Genomic DNA, 20,055 nt, shown 5'->3' with positions numbered 1-20,055 from the left:
ACCGTTCCTGATTCCCCCTTCCGGGGTGGTCCCATCGGTGCCTTCTCGTATATCTCCACCGATTTATCCTTTGGCTCCATCGGTTCCAAGACCGGCACCGACTCCATCGGCAGCACCGAAACCCTCGATGCCGTTCCCAGTACCGATTGTACCACCGGTTCCTCCAAGGTTTCCTTCGATGCCTTCGGATCCTCAACCAGGTCCATCGGGGCTTCAACCCCCAAGTGATCCCTATGATACCTGGGGTGATGATACATCTTCTGACACAGATTTACCATCACCGCCTTCTCCTACAGAGAGTAGAAAAAGATCTCCTCCAGAGGATCTCTCCTTTATTAATTTTGTAAAGGAGATGTCCGAAATTGTACCTTTTCAGCTGCAATCTGAGACCGATGACAGACACCAGATGATGGAACTGCTTCAATTTTTGGACGCTCCAAAAATCATCGCTTCCATCCCCATTCACCAGGTGTTTCTCGATCTCTTAAAGAAAAACTGGGAATCTCCTTCATCTGTATCACCAGTTAACAAGAAGGCTGACTCCACATACCTTGTCCAGTCAGCACCAGGATTTCAAAAGCCTCAACTGGATCATCGCTCTGTTGTGGTGGAGTCCGCACAAAGAAAAGCCAAGCGTCTCAAGCCACACTCCTCCACTCCGCCGGTCAAGGACAATAAATTCCTAGACAGTGTGGGACGGAAAGTGTACCATGGAGCTATGCTGATTTCTCGCATAGCCTCATATCAACTCTACATGACGCAATATAACAGAGCCATCCTTAAACAGATGCAAGATTTTGCTGACACATTACCTGACCAATACCAGCCACAGCTTCAGGCCCTTCTTAACAAAGGGTTTGAAGCGGGGAAGCACGAGATCAGAACAGCTTATGACATCTTCGATGCCTCCACAAAGGTTTCAGCTACTGCCATCTCGGCCAGACGTTGGGCTTGGTTAAAGTCATCCAACCTTCGCCCAGAGGTCCAGGATCGTTTAGCGGATTTACCCTGCTTAGGGGACAATTTGTTTGGAGAACAAATTCAGCAAATAGTAGCTGAATTGAAAGATCACCACGAGACGTTGAAACAACTTTCTTCTGTTCCGTCTGAGGTTTCCTCCAAACAACCACTTAAGAAGGACTCTAAGAAGTCGTTCTTTCGGCCACGCCGTTACTACCCTCCATCGGCCAGGCCTCGTCCAGCTCGATCCTCTACTAGGCCTCAGCCGCGTCAGCCTAGGAAACAAAGGCCTACTGTAGCCCCTCCTCCTGGGCCTGCGGCTGGCCTTTGACTCCCCTGTAGGGAACACATGCCAAACCCCTCTTCCAGACATTCCTGTAGGAGGTCGACTGTACCATTTTCTACAACCTTGGTTGCAGATCACCTCAGATCAGTGGTTGCTAACAATTATCGCACAGGGTTACCACCTCAACTTCATAACTCTTCCGGCAGACTCCCCGCCTCTTCAAGCGTGGAGTCTATCCACCCATTTGGCTCAATTACATCAGGAAGTGTCTCTTCTTCTGCAATCAAATGCTATAGAACCCGTTCCTCCCTCTCAACGAGGCAAGGGATTCTATTCCAGATACTTCCTAATACCAAAGAAATCAGGGGGACTACGTCCCATTTTGGACCTTCGAGCCCTCAACAAATACCTTCAAAAAGAAAAGTTCAAAATGGTAACCCTAGGCGCGCTGCTCCCTCTGCTACAAAGAGGGGATTGGCTGTGCTCTCTCGACCTCAAGGACGCTTATACCCACATTGCGATCACACAATCCCATCGCAAATATCTGCGGTTTCTCGTAGGCCACGACCATTATCAATACCGTGTCCTACCTTTCGGTCTGGCTTCTGCCCCACGAGTCTTTACCAAATGTCTCGTAGTGGTAGCAGCATTCTTAAGGAAGGAAGGTGTCCACTTCTACCCCTACCTGGACGATTGGCTAATCAGGGCCTCCACCCAACAGATAGCTCAATCCTCCCTAAAATTGACAATTCAAACACTCCTTTCCTTAGGGTTTCTTGTCAATTACGAGAAATCTTGCTTAGTCCCGTCTCAAACCTTATTCTTCATTGGAGCAGACTTGGACACCTTACAGGCAAAGGCTTACCTTCCTCTTCAGAGGGTCCACACCCTAATGTCCTTGGCTCGCCAGCTCCAGTCTCAGAACACTGCCACGGCTCGCCAGTTCCTCATTCTCCTAGGACACATGGCATCCTCGGTTCAAGTCACTCCCATGACCCGACTAGCAATGAGAGTAACACAATGGACTCTACGACACCAATGGATTCAAGCTTTTCAGCCTCTGTCCTCCATAGTCACAGTCACACAAGCGCTGCGCCTATCCTTAACATGGTGGACGACTCAGGTCAACCTCCTTCAGGGCTTACCTTTTCTTCCACCGGATCCGCAAGTAATCCTAACCACCGACGCTTCTCACATCGGTTGGGGAGCCCATGTGGACAACTTTCAAACCCAAGGGTTGTGGTCCAAAGAGGAAGCCGAACACCAGATCAATTTCCTGGAACTTCGAGCAATCCGCTATGCGCTCCGCACTTTCAAAGATCATCTCTTTCATCAGATAATCTTAATCCAGACGGACAACCAAGTGGCCATGTGGTACATAAACAAGCAGGGAGGCACAGGCTCCTTCCTTCTGTGTCAGGAAGCTGCGCAGATCTGGGCGGAAGCCCTCTCCCACTCCATGTACCTCAGGGCCACTTACCTGCCGGGAGTAGACAATGTATTGGCAGACCAGCTGAGCCGTGTCTTCCACCCACACGAGTGGTCACTCGATCCTCTGGTAGCGACCTCTCTGTTTCACAAGTGGGGTTCTCCCCGCATAGACCTCTTTGCGTCCCCTCAGAACCACAAAGTGGACGATTACTGCTCTTTCATTCGGAGCCAGCACTCTCGGCCGAGGGATGCATTCTCCCTCAAGTGGACAACCGGTCTGCTCTATGCATTCCCTCCACTCCCTCTTGTGTCAAAGACTCTCGTGAAGCTACGCCAGGACGGAGGAACCATGATCCTGATAGCACCTTACTGGCCACGCCAAGTATGGTTTCCAATACTCCAGGATCTCTCCATCCGCAGGCACATTCCTCTGGGAAAGGACCCACATCTGCTCACTCAAAACGACGGATGCCTCCTCCATCCCAACCTCCAAGCCTTGTCCCTGACGGCATGGATGTTGAAAGGTTAGTCCTTCAACCATTTAACCTTTCAGATTCCGTTTCTCGGGTCCTGATAGCTTCACGAAAGCCTTCCACAAGAAAGTCTTACTCATACAAATGGAAAAGGTACACATCATGATGCACTTCTCAGTCCCTTGATCCCCTTTCCTGTCCAATCTCCAAATTCTTGGACTATTTATGGCATCTCTCTGAATCAGGTCTTAAAACCTCTTCTATCAGAATGCATGTCAGTGCGGTAGCCGCCTTCCATAAGGGTATTGGGGGTAATCCTATTTCATTGCAACCCCTAGTAACACGCTTTCTTAAGGGCTTACTCCATCTAAAGCCACCCTTGCGTCCTCCGGCCCCATCCTGGGACCTTAACCTGGTTCTTGGTCGTCTAATGAAACCTCCTTTCGAACCTCTGCACTCCTGTGACTTGAAATATCTCACTTGGAAAGTGTTATTCCTTTTGGCTGTTACTTCAGCTCGCAGGGTTAGTGAATTACAGGCCCTAGTTACCTATCCACCTTACACTAAGCTCCTGCAGGACCGGGCGGTACTCCGCACTCACCCTAAATTTTTACCTAAGGTAGTTTCGGAGTTTCATATCAATCAATCTATCGTACTACCTATCTTTTTTCCCAGGCCCCACTCAAACTCTGGAGAGCAGACCCTGCATACCCTAGACTGTAAACGGCTCTAGCTTTTTACCTAGACCGTACAGTTTCCCACAGGAAGAGCACTCAATTATTCGTCTCTTTCCATCCTAATAAGTTGGGACAACCTGTGGGTAAGCAGGCTCTTTCTTCCTGGTTGGCGGATTGCATTTCTTTTTGCTATCAGCAAGCTGGCATTCCTTTTCAAGACCGTGTTAAAGCACACTCTGTGAGGGCCATGGCGACGTCAGTGGCACACCTTCGATCGGTGCCGCTTCCTGACATCTGCAAAGCTGCAACCTGGAGTTCTCTCCATACTTTTGCAGCCCATTATTGTTTGGACAAGGCTGGAAGACAGGACTCCATCTTCGGCCAGTCTGTCTTGCGTAACCTTTTTCCAACCTGATGTACCAACACCCTTCCACCTACCCGGTAGGGTGCGGATGCCCTTTCCCAAATTTCTCCTCAGTTGTTGTGCCTGCTGCACACCGTTGGGTACATTTGGTGCAGGTCGGGACATCCTCAGCTCGGTACTCACCCATTTGTGAGGACAACCATCCTGCTTGTCCTGTGAGAAAGCAAATGTTGCTTACCTGATGTAACAGGTGTTCTCACAGGACAGCAGGATGTTAGTCCTCACGAAACCCGCCCGCCTCCCCGTGGTGTTGGGTTCGTTTTATTTTTACTTTCTAGGCACTGCCTGTAGCTTTGAAAATCAGACTGAAGGGAGACCCCTGCTGGCTGCAGGGTCAGTGCCTTGCTGGGCATGCCCAGTAGGGGCCAGTCAAAGTTCTGTTTAAACTTTGACAGAAGTTTTCCGTGGTGGGCTCCATCCTCGATGTCACCCATTTGTGAGGACTAACATCCTGCTGTCCTGTGAGAACACCTGTTACATCAGGTAAGCAACATTTGCTATCTCCTTTTGCTACCAGCAAGCAGGCATTCTGCTACAAGACCGTGTAAAAGCACACTCTGTTAGGGCTGTGGCAACCTCAGTGGCACACTTTCGGTTGGTGCCACTTATTGATATACGGAGCTCTCTCCATTCCTTTGCAGCCCATTATTGCTTGGATAAGGCTGGCCGGCAAGATTCCATTTTAGGCCAGCCTATCCTACAAAACGTATTCTCAGTTTAACTACCCAACATCCTACCAAGGGACCCGTTCATGGTTTTTAGGATGCCCTCCTACCCAAATCCATCCCTGTTGTTGTGCCTGTTACACGTCTTTGGGTGCTTTTGGTGCATTGCTTGGGCATCCTCAGTTCGCTACTCACCCATATGTGAGGACTACCATCCTGCTTGTCCTGTGAGAAAGCAGAATTTCTTACCTGTAATAGGTGTTCTCACAGGACATCAGGATGTTAGTCCTCATGAATCCCGCCCGCCACCCCGCAGAGTTGGGTTCGCTTGCAATTTATTTTATTTTTCGCACATACTTCTTGCTGTACATGAGACTGAAGGGGGACCCCTGCTGGTTGCAGGGTTAGTGCCATGCTGGGCATGCCCAGTAGGTGCCAGTCAAAGTTCTAGATATTTTGACAAAAGTGTTCTGTGATTGGGCTCTATCCTGATGATGTGACCTATATGTGAGGACTAACATCCTGCTCTCCTGTGAGAACACATGTTACAGGTAAGCAACTCTGCTATCCTATGCCCTCCTTAATACTTATGGTGGTCTTATACTTTCAGCTTAACCAGTCACTTTCTTTACTGATTTTTAGATCAAAGGAATATAAGGGTGACAATAGAAGTCTACATAAATTGAATGTACATAGATCCATTTTGAGATACTTTAAAGTGACCAATTCCTTTCAGAAGTCGGACAGACCGAGTGTCCTATTTAGCAGGCCTCATAAGAATGAGGCAGCTTCTTAGTCTCTGTAGCCAGATGGACTAAGCATGCTATTGGTGCAGCATATATTGGCCAGGTACAACTAGACTCAGAATGGCTGAGAACACAAGTGGTTTCCTGGTCTGAAATTATGGCAGTCTCTCTGTAGGATATTTGCAAGGCAATAACTTGGTCATCCTTGCATTCCTTTGCTAAGCATTATTGTTTGACATCCGTGCTAGGAATGAAGTTGCCTTCTGGGCAGGGGTCTTGAGAGCAACCTGGACCTCCTTCCACCTAGTATGAGGGTAGCTTGGCTATGTCCCACTTGTCTGGACTGATATGGCAGGATAATAAGGAAGAAGAAATTTAATCTTATCTGATGATATCCTTTTCTTGAATCCTACCATACCAGTCTAGAGCCTTCCAGATTGGTCTAGTCTGGCACAAGAAAAGTAATTATAGTGGTTTATTCATTGAGAGAACAAAAGGGAGCCGGACCTGTTAGTTCTTTCCTTTCTCATAAGGGAACAGGATAAGAGGGAAGGTCTTGAGTAGCTCATAGTTCTAAAGAGGTAATTATAAAAGTTATTGCTAGTTTGCTTTCCTCATGATTGTTAGTTGATTAGCTTTGACAAAGGTATACTAACAAGGTTTACAACAGCACCAGCTCATGTACTGTGAATAATATCACAGAAAACTTGTAGTTTCCTAGCATGTAGCCAGATGGACTCAGGGCCAGTGGGTATTGTGCTCTCCCGATAGCAGATGGGAGACGGAGTCAGATTTCAAGGCTGACGTCACCCTACATTTACCCGTGCAGTAAGCTTAGCTCTTCATTATTTCTCCATAGCAGATGCGGACACTATCCACACGAGAATAGTGTAACATTTACAACAAGAAAGAAGAAAGAAAATTGACCTTAAGAAGAGAGCCCCACTTCTCCTGCGGTGAAACCTAAGGATCCCTCCCACAGTCGAGAGTTCCTGAGGTGATTTTCGATATCCCTCAGAGGTGAGCCTTGGTCCGAAAGCCGTTTCCCGGCGTGGACTTAGCCCCCAGGGTGGCTGAAAGGCAGCGGGTGCAGATTCGAGCATGGCGGTAAAGGTATTTCCCTCTTCCCCCCGGGTTGGGCTAGGCCTCGATTCAGTGCAAGGATCCACATACGTTCAGATCCTTCGGGGGGGCGCCATCGGGTTTGTCAGCACCATTTCCCCCCCCCACCCCCACCCCCGGCGGTATGCGCGGGGCAGGCTAACTTGAGTGCGTCTTTAGAGACACGCGCAGAGCCATGTGCACATCGGAGTCCGTAGCCCGTGCACACAAGCCATCCGCGTGCATACCTACACGCACAGCTGAGTTTGAAGCTCTCCACGTGCACAAACAATGGCACCGCCATCCAAGAAGGCCAAGGGACACTCCCTCTTCCCAGCCTGCCACTTAAGAGCCGCGCAACCTGAATCGGAATCCCTCCTAGGCCAGTAGTGCGAAGAAGCCCTTAGATGCACTTAGATGCAGCTCCAGTGCTGCTAACTACATCGATGGCGGGGGTGGAAGGGAAATAAATCGATATCGGGGGTGATAGGGATGGTGGGGTGGAAGGGAAATAGAACAAAAAGTCACTTGCCAGGGACAAGAGAAACATAAGTATGGGTGGGGGAAAAATGGCGGGGGTGGAAGGAATGAAAGGGAAATAGATCGATATTGAGGGTGGAAGGGATGGCGGGGTTGAAGGGAAATAGAACAAAAGGGCACTTACAAAGGACAAGAGAAATAGATAAGTATGGGGGAGAAAAAAATAAATGAAAGCTTGCTGGACAGACTGGTTGGGCCGTTTGGTCTTCTTCTGCTGTCATTTCTATGTTTCTATATATATGTTTAAGCCCAGGGGGAACCAAAGCAAGGTCCCCTTCAGCCAGGAGAGGGATCTGGAACCACCCCCACAGTAAGGCACCTCTAGGGCTTCTACCACAGCCCCCCACCCCCCTGGGATCAACATGGACCCAGGGACCTTCTCCTGGATGGAATTTTTTAAAGGGCTGCAAACCTTTGTCCAGGCACAACCAGCCCCTGCTGCGCACCAGACTCAACCCCTGCCAGAGGCATAGGACCTTCCCAGCACCTCCCGGGCTCCTCGAGACATGCCTTTCCTAATCAAGAGCCTCCCTAATTAGGTATCCAGACAACCTGGAATAAGGAGAAATTCCCCCCAGGGATGGAACCATACTGAACCATGCTTCGATTCTTCCACAAGGACGATTACCAGCCCTCGTGTCCCAGATTCTGAAGATGCTGGGAATTCCAGGCACTGACCCTATAACGGAACCAAAGAAGAACCCCATCTTGGTATCCCTCCGTAAGGCCTCATGCTACTTTTCTATGTTGGAAGCCATCCGGGAACTGATTGATCTGGAATGGAATGCCCCAAAGGCCAGCTTCAAAGGGGGGGGCAGGCCCTAGAAGCCCTATATCTTCTGGAACCCATAGCCAAGGAACACCTATGTTTCCCAAAAGTGGACGCTATGGTCTGTGCAGACTCAAAGCACACAACGATTCCCATTGAGGGTGCCGAAGGATACCCAGGACAGACGACTGGAATCCATCCTTAAGCAGTCCTTTGACATATCAGCAATGACACTGCAGATTGCTTCCTGCTGCGCATTGGTGTCATGCTCCTGTTTGCTCCTCTCCAGAGACGCAACTATGCCGGAGAAACGATGGAGCCTGCAGTATCTTTCTCACTGATGCTACCTCAGATCTCGTGCGCACCTCAGCCAGGAACGTCGCCTCTGTAGTGGCAGCCAGAAGACAACTATGGCACCGGAATTGGTCGGCTGATGTGACATCCAAAGCGAACCTCACGAGAACGCCTTTTAAAGGATCTCTCTTATTTGGAAGTGAATTGGAGAAGTTAGCCAACAAATGGGGCGAATCTCCAGTACCCTGGCTGCCGGAAGATAGGAACAAAAGAATTCGGCTTTCCTCCCCCAGAAGAACCAAGGGCAGAGGATTGCAGCATTTTAGACCTTACAAGAACATACAGACCCAAGCACCTCGCCCCTCAGGAAGGTCTCAGTCCTTTCGCAATAGAACCACCAAGAGGGGAACAGGCTCAGGGGCGGGCTCCGGCTGTACCCCACAATGATAAGATGCAGATCACAGGAAGAAGATAAAGGGGGCGGACTTGCCCTCTTCTACCAAAGATGGGTCGAGATAACATTGGACAAGTGGGTCCTAACTATCATTCGAGAAGGATACTCTCTGGAATTCTACAGCATCCCTTGAGACAAATTTATGAGATCACCCTGCCACTCCCACTCCAAGAGGCTGGCAGTGGAAACCATACTAGCAAGACTACTCAGCCTGAAGGCAATAGCCCCGGTGCCCGCAACCCAAAAAAATACTGGCCACTATTCCATCTATTTTATCGGCTCCAGGAAAGAAGGGGCATTCCAGTCCATCCTGGACCTCAAGTCCGTCAACTGTTACCTGAGGGTACCACAGTTCCGCATGGAAGCCCTACGCTCCATTTTAATGGTAGTACAACCGGGAGAATTCTTAACCTCTCTGGACTTATCCGAAGCCTACCTTCACATCCCAGTCCATTGGACCACCAGCGCATCCTACATTTTGCTATACTGGGTCATCGTTACCAGTTCCGGGCACTACCCTTCAGTCTAGCTACTTCCCCCAGAACCTTCACCAAAATTATGGTGTTAGTGGCGGCAACACTGAGGAAAGGAGGAGTCCGGTACATCCTTACTTGGATGATTGGCTGATTAGGGCATAATCTCCAAAGGAGAGTCAACAAGCGACTACCAGAGTCAAGAAGCTACTACAGGAGCTTGGGTGGGTCGTGAACACAGCCAAGAGCTGCCTACAGCCCTCCCAGTCACTAGAGTACCTGGGAATCCAGTTCGACACCAAACAGAACAAGGTTTTCCTCCCCCCTCCAAGGAAAAGGAAACTGATGGATCAATTGCGAAAACTGTTGACCTATCCTCGCCCCAAGGTATGGGACTACCTCCAAGTCCTCGGCCTCATGACATCAACTCTGGAAGTTGTTCCGTGGGCTACAGTTGTTCTGTGGGCTACAGTGTTCCATTCTGTCACGATGGAACGCAACGTCCCAAAACTACTCAATTCACCTCCAGCTACCAGCAGAGGTTCGGGACGAGCTCCAATGGTGGCTACAGGAAGACCACCTAAGCAGAGGAGTAAATCTATCCCCACCGAACTGGATCTTGCTCACCACAGATGCAAGCCTGCATGGGTGGAGAACCCACTGTCAGGAACTGACGGCCCATAGACAATGGAACAAGGAAGAGGCAGGATTGAACATAAACCGCCTGGAAGTGCAAGCTGTCAGACTAGCCTGCCTACGATTCAGCCACAGACTCCGGGGCAAGTTATTCAGAGTCATGTCTGACAACGCAACAACTGTTGCCTACATCAACCGCCAGGGAGGAACCAAGAGTCAGCAGGTGTCTCTGGAGATAGAACCCCTCATGGTGTGGGCGGAAATAAACCTGCAAGGGATTTCGGCCTCCCACATTGCGGGAAAAGACAACGTCTCAGCGGACTACCTCAGCAGGGAGAGCCTAGACCCGGGGGAATGGTCGCTGGCAGACACGGCCTTCCAGCTGATAGTAAATCACTGGGGTCCCCCAGTCATGGATATACTGGCAACCCATCTCAATGCCCAAGTTCCCAGGTTCTTCAGTCGCTGACGAGAGCCACAATCCCAGGGAATCGATGCTCTCATCCAGAACTGGCCAGAGGAAGACCTCCTGCACATCTTCCCATCCTGGCCACTATTGGGCAGGATCATCCACAAGATAGAGCACCACAGGGGGCTTGTTCTACGAGTCGCCCTGGACTGGCCAAGACGGCCATGGTACGCGGACATGCGAAGACTTCTTGCGGGGGACCCTCTGCGTCTACCTCCACACAGGGACTGATCTTCCATGAAGATCCGGCTCGATTCTCTCTTACGGTGTGGCCCTTGAGAGGTCTAGCCTGAGGAAGCATGGCTACTCAAAGGCCATGATTGGCACTTTGCTCCAGGCACGCAGGTTGTACTCATCTCTGTCTTACACACAAATCTGTAGAGTATTCGAAGCTTGGTGTGAAGACCACAGTCTTCTCCTGCGGGCAGCCAAGATTCCCATGATCCTGGAATTCCTGCAGGACAGCATGAAGAAGGGATTGTCTCTTAACTCCCTCAAGGTCCAAGTTGCAGCACTGGCCTGCTTCAGATCCGAAGTGGACGGTACCAGACTATCAACTCATCCAGATGTGTCTCGCTTCCTGAAAGGAATTAAGCAACTCTGACCACCCCTAAAGTGGACAGTTCCTCTATGGAATCTCAACCTAGTACTAGACTTCCGAGCAGGGGATTCCTTCAGACCTACATGTGGTCTGTCACTGTGTCTCCTGACCTTAAAGACAGCATTCTTGGTCGCGATATGTTCAGTTCGGCACGTCTCCGAACTTCAAGCACTATCCTGCAGGGAACCGTTCCTCAGGTTCACCCCAGGCACCATACAGCTGCGAACTGTGCCATCCTTCCTACCGAAAGTGGTTTCCCAGTTCCACATGAACCAAACCATATCTTTACCATCTCCAGATGAGCACAAGGACTCGGAAGACTCATGCCTCCTTCGCCACCTGAATGTCGGCAGAATCCTAGTCCGATACTTGAAAAAATCGGAACCCTTGCGCAAAACAGATCACCTGTTTGTTCTTTACAGCGAGAAGAAACAAGGGGGAAGCGGCATCGCGGGCGACCATAGCCTGCTGGATCAAAGAAGTAATCAAGGCAGCCTACATAGAGGCAGGAAAGCAATTACCTCTACAGGTCAAGGCTCATTCAACAAGGGCCTGGCAGTCTCCTGGACTGAAACCAAGCTGCTGTCACCAGCCAAGATCTGTCGGGCGGCAACGTGGTCCTCCCTCCACACCTCCAGGTTCTACTGCCTGGATATTCAGGCCAGGGAGGATACAGCCTTCACAAGGGCAGTACTAAGTGGGCCACGGGCAGTCTCCCATCCTATGCGGGAGTAGCTTTTGTACATCCCATTCGTTCTGAGTCCATCTGGCTACACGCTAGGAAATGGAGAAATTACTTACCTGATAATTTTGTTTTCCTTATACGGATAAGCCACGGCCTACCCCTACTTCAAGACACCCACAGTTTGTCTGGTGTCGGCGTTTATCGTTTGAGTGCACTGGCACTCAATCAGTTGAACCAGTTTAAGGTTTATCAAGTTTAATCAAGTATTAAGCAACATATATACACTCTGGGTTTTCGAAGAGAATACTGAAGAGCTAAGCTTACTGCATGGGTATATGTAGGGTAACAGCCTTGAAATCTGACTCCGTCTCCCATCTGCTATCAGTAGAGCACAATACCCATTGGTCCTGAGTCCATCTGTCTACACTAAGGAAGACGAAATTATCAGGTCAGTAATTTCTCCATTCTTTGTCTCCCCTTGCTGGCAGGCATTATCCACTTGTCTGGACTGGTATGGGAGGATTCAAGGAAAGGAAATTGTCAGGTAAGATTAGCTTTCTCCTTTCTTCCCAAGAATACCAGCAGGAGCCTCCCCAGTATCTATTGTATTCATAAACTATTAAGGAGGCACAACACTTTTCACTCAATAAGAGTGGATCCAATCAATAACCATTTAATAAATGTTAATCTCTTCTTCTTGAACATGGCATCAGAAATCCTTATAGCATGCTATATCCACCGCCTCTAGCTACACAATGGGCTTAAACATTCAAATATTTATTTGCTGGTTCTTCCCTATCAGACAGCCTGACTGTTATTAAAACAAACTTTTTATTTTTTGAAAATTCTCAATGTCATTGATGGCTATTTTGTGAGGGTCGGTAAATTAGAGACGAGTGTTAACTCATGTTTTAAGCTGCTGAGTCTGCCAAAATGTGAGCTTATGTCGGGTGGTATAATAACAGATGGTTAAAGGATGAAGGGACCCCCGGGACACTACTTAGGTTGCAAAGATAAGTAAAAAAAAAAGTTTTATCAATGACAATGAGAATTTTCAAAAATAAAGTTTGTTTTATAACAGACTGATAGGTAAAACGGCAAATGAATGATATTTGAGTGCTTGCTTCTTGAAGCCCATTGTGTGACAAGAGGCAGTGGATGTAAATCTTACTAGTATGCTATAAGGATTTCTGATGCCATATTCCTAAAGAAGGGATTAACATTTATTAAATGGTTGTTGATTGGATGCCTGCTTTCTTCCCAAAGCATAGAATATGATGTCAGATAACGATTAAAAGGTCCATCCTGCTGCAGAACCATAGATCCCAGATGATCTTTCCTTTACTTTCAGTTCGTGGCAACTAGAGATCCTTTGCATTCTTGAATTCTGTTACTGTTTTTACCTCCATTTGGTAGGCTGTTACATTCATCTGCAATAGAAGATGGGGAGAAAAAAAACCACAAAAAACCAGACCTTGCAAGAAATGTCCTAATGAGCTTCGAGCCATCATCTGGTTACTGTACTGAAGACCCAACTTGACTTTTAAAACCTTTAATAAATTGAAAGGCCTCCATGGATGGTATTAACCTGAAGACTTCTATTTTCAGGCACCCTGACACAGGCTATTCGCAATTTTGCAAAGAGTTTGGAAGGATGGTTGACTAACGCCATGAATGACTTTCCCCAACATATTGTTCAGATAAAGGTAAATGTGGCTTGGGAAAGGGAATTGGTTCCTTATGAGAGTAACTATTCCTTGTGGTTTGTGGGAAGAATGAAGTTATTTATCTAACAATTATGACCTGTCTGAAGGATTTTATCAGTCATGCAGCCTCTACTTTGGAAGTTTCACGCCCCATTATTGCAGGTGTTTAGAAAAAGTGCACAAAATGATTTGTTGCTATTTAGACAGCCAAGAAAAATGAGCGCACCCAATAAAATCAAATCATAAAATGGAAATCTTTGGAACAGACTGAAAAATCTAAAACATCACTCTTATTCCATTATCAGAGCTAGTTATTGATTGCAGACAGTGGAGTAAATGGAATCTCGCATCCCAGTATCTTCCTCAGGGAGTTAGTTACCTGTAACTGTTCTCTGAACAAAGTATGTGAATAATTAGTTACACAATATAGTCCCTTCTCTTATATTTGTACATAATTAATTTTTATATAATAAAGATTTATTGGTGTTAAAGAAAACTAGATTGATACCTTTTATTGGAACAGCATTAAGAATGATCTAAATATGTTGCATATGAGCTTTTGAGACTACATAGATCCCTTCAAATGTGACATCTGCTGAAAAAGAAACAGGCAGTTGCGCCCATAAAACCGACTAGTGGAGCATGAGTTTCAGGAAAGCATACAATCTGGCATTATTGTGACTATTCATATGCTGTCCTTGGAAACAATAATTGTGAGCAAATAGTTAATATTTCAGGCTAGCTCAGGCAATTAAAATATAAAAATATTATTGACAATAATACAGTGAATATTGCATGCATATTGATAGGTTACCTGATTCATAAGGGAAATAAACATCTAATTGAAAACAATCAAGTGCATTCAACGTTTATAACCTGATGTTTAAGATACAGCTTATGACATCTGAGGAATCCAAAGTAGTAGAGCCTTATGTCATTAGCCCTTAAGAAAGTCATTAGAAGGAAGCAAGAGGGGAATTCTTAGTCTCCCATTAAAGGAAAAGTGATTTGACTTTTTGGTCAAGTAGGAATGAAGATTTGGCGAGTCTTATATATGGATGCGCAGATGTGCATACTTTAGCCAATTTCCAATCATTTCTCAATGATAATTCTAGCATAGAGTGGATGGGTAGGGGTTGGGGATGAAAAGCATCTTGTTTATTCTTTTAAATTTTCTCCAAGAGAAAGGAGAAGTGGAAAGAAGCAAATCTAAAAAACAGGCAGATGAATAATTTGAACATTGCCTAAGGGATGCCTCTGGCATTTTGTGTCTATATGTAAAACTCTTCCTAAATCTGAACTGTTTTGTCTTGGAAATATCCAAGCTGAAGATTCCCAGCTTCTATTGAAAGAATTTGTGTCTACAGAGAAATCAGGACATTCCTGTTCTTTGGTTAGCAAGTTCTGACTTTTTATTTGTAACAGCTCATCTGTTTAGAACTTTGTTGTTCTTTTTTTGGTAACTCATGAAAACCAACTTCTAGATCAAAAACAAAATGTTAGTGCTATCATCAATTGCATTTTGCTTTTCTCCGAGGACATGCAGGATGGCAGTCCTCACGTCAGTTACATCAAATGAAGCCTGGCACAGAACTTTGATTTCCAAGTTTCTAAAAGCTTTGAGCATATGCCCTTCTGAGCGTGTGGAACCCTAGCCACCTCCTTGCCTCCTAAGCAGAGTCCCTCAGGCTCTTTTTTTTTTTTTTTTTTTTACAGGACCTGCAAGTCACAGCTGCTGTCTTCCTCACAGCTACTGCAGGAAAAGTTTCTGGAGCTGTAGAAGATGTTTTATCTTAAAGGGCTCTGCAAGTTTGTTTAATCCTTCTAGTACCTTTCAGTTGGTTTTATTTATGTAGGTTTTCTTACATTTTATTTCTGTCAACTGCATGGTGCTCTGGCCTAGTGCTCGGCGCAGCTTAGTTTAGGTTTGTGTTTTCTCAGCCTCTGTGTATGTTTTGCCTCAGTCTAATGCCTCATGGGACCTGTAGTTTTCACTGCGTGATCAGACTATGACTCATACCCGATACAGGATCTGGCCATTATTAGACTAGTGCTCCAGGTGGGAGCCCAGTCAAGGTGCATTGATGGAGGTGACATTGAAGGATCCAGAAACCATTTTCTCCTTGCTACCCCCCCCAATACACTCTTGACCTGTGCATCTGGTTTGGCACTGGGACAATGCCTGTTAGAGCATTCCCATAGGGAGGAGAGCTCATCCTCTAATGGAAATTGCACTAGTCTCCATGGATGATATGGCCTCCCCTCCTGCCTGTTCTGGCAGGGAAATCTTAAAAGAGGTGCTGATGCACTGATGGTGCCAGGTACCAATGGCAATGGATGCCCGCACACATCATATGTTCCAGTGCACTGATGGGAATCGATGCCGAGTGCCATGGCGCCAGTGAAATTAACACTGGGCACCACGATGCTGGCAGAATCTATGCCTGGGGTTGCAGCACAGGTGAAATGATTGTCAGCTGACAGAATCGGCCATTGGTGTCAGAGGATTCAGCACCATCAGGCACAGACCATTGTCAGAATGGGTGCCTGCTACCAGTGGAATCAGCTCCAGGCGCTGTTGGCACCAATGCAGGGCAAAGCATTACTAGCAAGCTCTGTGCTGGGCACCAGGGATCAAAGCTGGACACCACAAGTACTAGCAGGATCTACGTTGGATACCACCAGCAGTGCTAGGCGCTGTGGCATGGGCAATAAAATGCACCATCACGCAGGCATTCATGTAAGCAGTTGTGCTGAGGGGCACCATAGCACAGACATATTAGTGTCTGGCACAGCAACACTGACAATTAGCATTTCAATTTCTGACAGCACCGGGGACATTGACATTGGATGCAGCTGTGCCAATGATTTCAAGGTTTAGCATCACCCTGCCAATAGTTGCCAGGTTCTGCTGCACCATTAGGACATGTCTACTGCTGAGGGACATTGAGCGCCAGTGCACTGATTTGGCTCAGAGAACATTAACCACCGGTGCACTAACGCATTGCTTGACAGGTCAACAGGCATACAGCTGAGCCTCCTAGATAGAAGTGTGTGATCTTGCCTGCTCCTGGTTGGACTATTTAATTTGGATGGGTTTTTGGAGTATCTATATTGTCTCCTTGTCTTTTATACCCCTGCTAGAGAACTCAGATCCTCACAAAAGGCCCTTCTTTCCTCCCCACTCCTGTTTACTGTGAAATTGAACTACACAAGACTGAAAACTTTCAGCTGCCCAAGATCTAGAAGGAGCTACCACTTCCCATCTGCCTGAAACCAAACATAGAGAAAACTACCTTACTTTCCGGAAAAAAGTTAAGGCATGGCTACTTCTACTCCTGCAGAGGACTTTGCAATTCTTCTCTGAAAAAATTGCTCATCCTTTGATGTCACTCCTTCCTCCACACCATCACCTGAGCCCCACATCTCCACTCCTAAAGGAATACCGCTACGCCTTCAAGATAGTTCTACACTAATGTCCTTCGTAACTATCACCCCTAAAAAGGTGGAAGACATCCTGCAGCATATCAGTCAAGCTCCCAGCCCACTTGACCCAATCCCATCTAGGTTCATCCACAGCCTAAAACATGTTCTGGCCCTCTGGCTTTCCAGTATAATAAAAAGCATTCTGTCTCATGGTTCCCTTCTTGAGATGCTTAAAGAGGCAATAATCAAACCTATCCTGAAAAAAACTGACTCTGATTCCAATATCCTGGACCACGTCTGTCCAGTCTCTTGCCTTCCCGTCTTATCGAAGTCAGTAGAAAAAGTAGTCCATTATCAACTTGGTCTTCCTTGGAGAGGAAGATGTCTTGCAACCTGTAGTGACACGCTTGCATCTGGTTCTCAAGGGGACGCTGTCTTTGGCTGGATTATATGCGGGAGACTTATGACAGCTAGTGGGTTCAGCAGTGTAGAGGTATAAGGACAAGTCAGTCTGTCATATCCTGAGACATTTCCTTTACTAAAGCCCTGAGATATGCCTTTAGTAATGGCTCCCTGTCTGGTCACCTATCACCCCAACAACCAATTTCACTTTCCTGAAGCTCTAAAGGGGTGAAACACTGTAATTCTAAATCCTTTATTAACCTCTGGGTTTTACCCAGTCATCACATAATCACTCAAATATATTAGAACACAACTTTATTTCCTTGTCCTTTAGTTATACCACAGGGTTAGGAATTCATTCCAACACATCACAGGTTTTAAGAAATTCACTTTAGCTTCAATGCAGGCTTTACTACCTATTAGAGAATGAAAGCAGGTTAACAGTTGAAAGAAGTATTTAAGCTTGTTAAAAACAACTTCCATTCATTTTTTTTAGTACCTCCATTCACTAAGATTCCTCAAATATACCCCACTATGGGATCATTCCAGTGTACTTCTTTAATGAAACCTACAGTCTCTTATAATGACCAATTAGTTAACAATTCTGTATAAACTGCAAGACTTCTGGTGCAGGCTTTTTGAAACTAAAACTGACACCCAGACCTCCTCCTAACTATCAGGCCGAGACAGTAAGGTCATGCGGAAAACGGGCACTCTGAGCGCCTGCTTTCCTAGTGCATACCCAGCCACCTCTCCTGGGTGCACAATATAGTATTTAAATGAGGGGTCACACTAAAAAGGAGGCACTAGGGACAATAGCGTGCCCCTAGCGCCCCTTAGCAGCAGAAGCCCTGGAGAGGTGGCTGTCAGCGGGTTTGGAAAACGGACACTCATTTTTACGAGTGTCTGTTTTCCTAATCTGTGCACAGCCACAGGTTAGGAAAATGGGCGCTCGTAAAATTGAGCGTCCATTTTCCTAACCTGATCGTGGCATACTTTTTTAAAAATTAAAAAAAATATTTTTTTAACTTTTTGCTTCCTCCGATTTAATATCGTCATGATATTAAGTTGGAGGATGTACAGAAAAGCAGTATTTTCACTCAACCCTCAATGTTACTCAACCCTCACTGTTACTCAATGTTAATGATTATTATATATTACTATTTATATATCATTATTTATTTATTTTTCACTTATATTTATTTATCAATCAACCTAAATGATTACGCAATGCTACCCATTGTGACTCAATGTTTTCTAATGTTTCTAATGTTTTCCATTGTTACCTAATGTTAATTAGTTCCTTGATGTTTTAATGTAAATCGTTGTTACAATTGTAAACCGGAGTGAAGGATGACGCCAAACTTCAGTATATAAAAACAGTCAAAAATAAATAAATAAATATTCTTGGAGGCTGCTCAGAAATTAACCCCTGCTCTTGGGCAGGCATAAAATATGCAGATTAGACTCACATTTTTTTTTCTGTATCTGGGGCTAGCTAATAGTCACTTCAACATGCATATGATGAGCGCTATTAGTTTCAGGGGAGAGGAGGGGTTTGGACAAGCATTTTGGACATGCTAAACCCCTTATTGTATAAGGGGTAGTGGACGTGCATCCAAAACATGCGTCCAACAGCGGGTTAAACAGTGCACTCAGCTGAGCGTGCTTTACTGTATCGGCCAGTATGTTCGTTAGAATTCCTCTTCAACAGTAGTTTTAATCCACTTTATATTTGCTCCTGGCAGATAATTAAGAGAGCCCCATTAGCTGCAGTCACTCTGATACGCTTCAACCCCCAAACATGCAGCTTTCCTAACAGGCTGTTAACTGCAGTCTTCTGAAGTAGTACTCTTGGACTAAATATACAGTTTCTTTTAGTAAACCACATTTCAACAAGTCCCTGTTAGTTTCAGATACTCTAAAGCAGTACTCTAGGACTAAACATTTTTTTCTGGCAGGAAAACCCCTACTATTCACCAACGGCTCGATCCAGTAAGGCCGCGGTAAAAACAGTGCGGTAGTGTCAGGCGCACCCTTCCTCCCCGCACGCACAGTTCTCTTCACTAACTCCCCGATACTCTCCTCTAATCGCATGCAAATGCATGCCGCGGCTTTAAAGCGGTAGGGAAGGGTTATGGCCGCCTAACCCATTTTACTGTATAGGCGCTTAATACAGCGCCTATACAGTAACCTGGGTGCGCTGGTACCTGTCATTTCAAATGACATTTGAAATGACAGGCACCAGGAAGTGTAAAAATCAAAATTTGTAAATACCTGTCGGAGGGCCGCGTGGGTCCAGGCGGCCGGCGGGATCCGGGGGGGCCGGTGGTCGCGTGTTAAATCTAGGCCGCGGGCGGGCGGGTGGGCGCAGCGACACGCGTTAGTTCGAGACGGGCGGCGGGCGGTCGCGTGTTAAATCTAGGCCGGGTCCGCACAGGCGCACATTCATTCATTCACTGCCGGTGGGGGCTGCCGGAGAGGCAACCCCCACCTGCAGTGAATGAATTCATTCATCCAGGCGGAGGAGCCGGCTGCTTTCGCCACCGGCTCCTCCGCCTGGATGAATGAATGCGCGCCTGTGCGACCCCTGCGTTTCGGCGCTCAAGGCGTGACGTCACGGCATGTGACTGCCTTGAGCGCCGAAACGCAGGGGTCGCACAGGCGCGCATTCATTCATCCAGGCGGAGGAGCCGGTGGCGAAAGCAGCCGGCTCCTCCGCCTGGATGAATGAATTCATTCACTGCCGGTGGGGGTTGCCTCTCCGGCAGCCCCCACCGGCAGTGAATGAATGAATGCGCGCCTGTGCGACCCCTGCGTTTCGGCGCTCAAGGCGT

At 47.0% G+C, this 20,055-nt stretch overlaps 1 protein-coding gene across 5 annotated transcripts in view; it reads left to right on the top strand.

The window, feature by feature from the left end:
* The window catches only part of RFX2 (regulatory factor X2), a 705,663-nt gene that overhangs the window by 556,789 nt on the left and 128,819 nt on the right, over window positions 1-20,055 (top strand). For all 5 annotated transcript variants that reach the window (XM_029610912.1, XM_029610911.1, XM_029610910.1 and 2 more), the window contains one exon: window positions 13,293-13,390. In XM_029610912.1, the coding sequence (XP_029466772.1) occupies window positions 13,293-13,390 (98 nt within the window). The remainder of the gene's footprint in view (window positions 1-13,292; window positions 13,391-20,055) is intronic.

Source organism: Rhinatrema bivittatum, chromosome 8 (assembly GCF_901001135.1).
Source record: "Rhinatrema bivittatum chromosome 8, aRhiBiv1.1, whole genome shotgun sequence".
Classification (NCBI taxonomy): domain Eukaryota; kingdom Metazoa; phylum Chordata; class Amphibia; order Gymnophiona; family Rhinatrematidae; genus Rhinatrema; species Rhinatrema bivittatum.
Note: the sequence above shows the minus strand (reverse complement) of the source record. Positions and strands in the feature narration are given on the sequence as shown.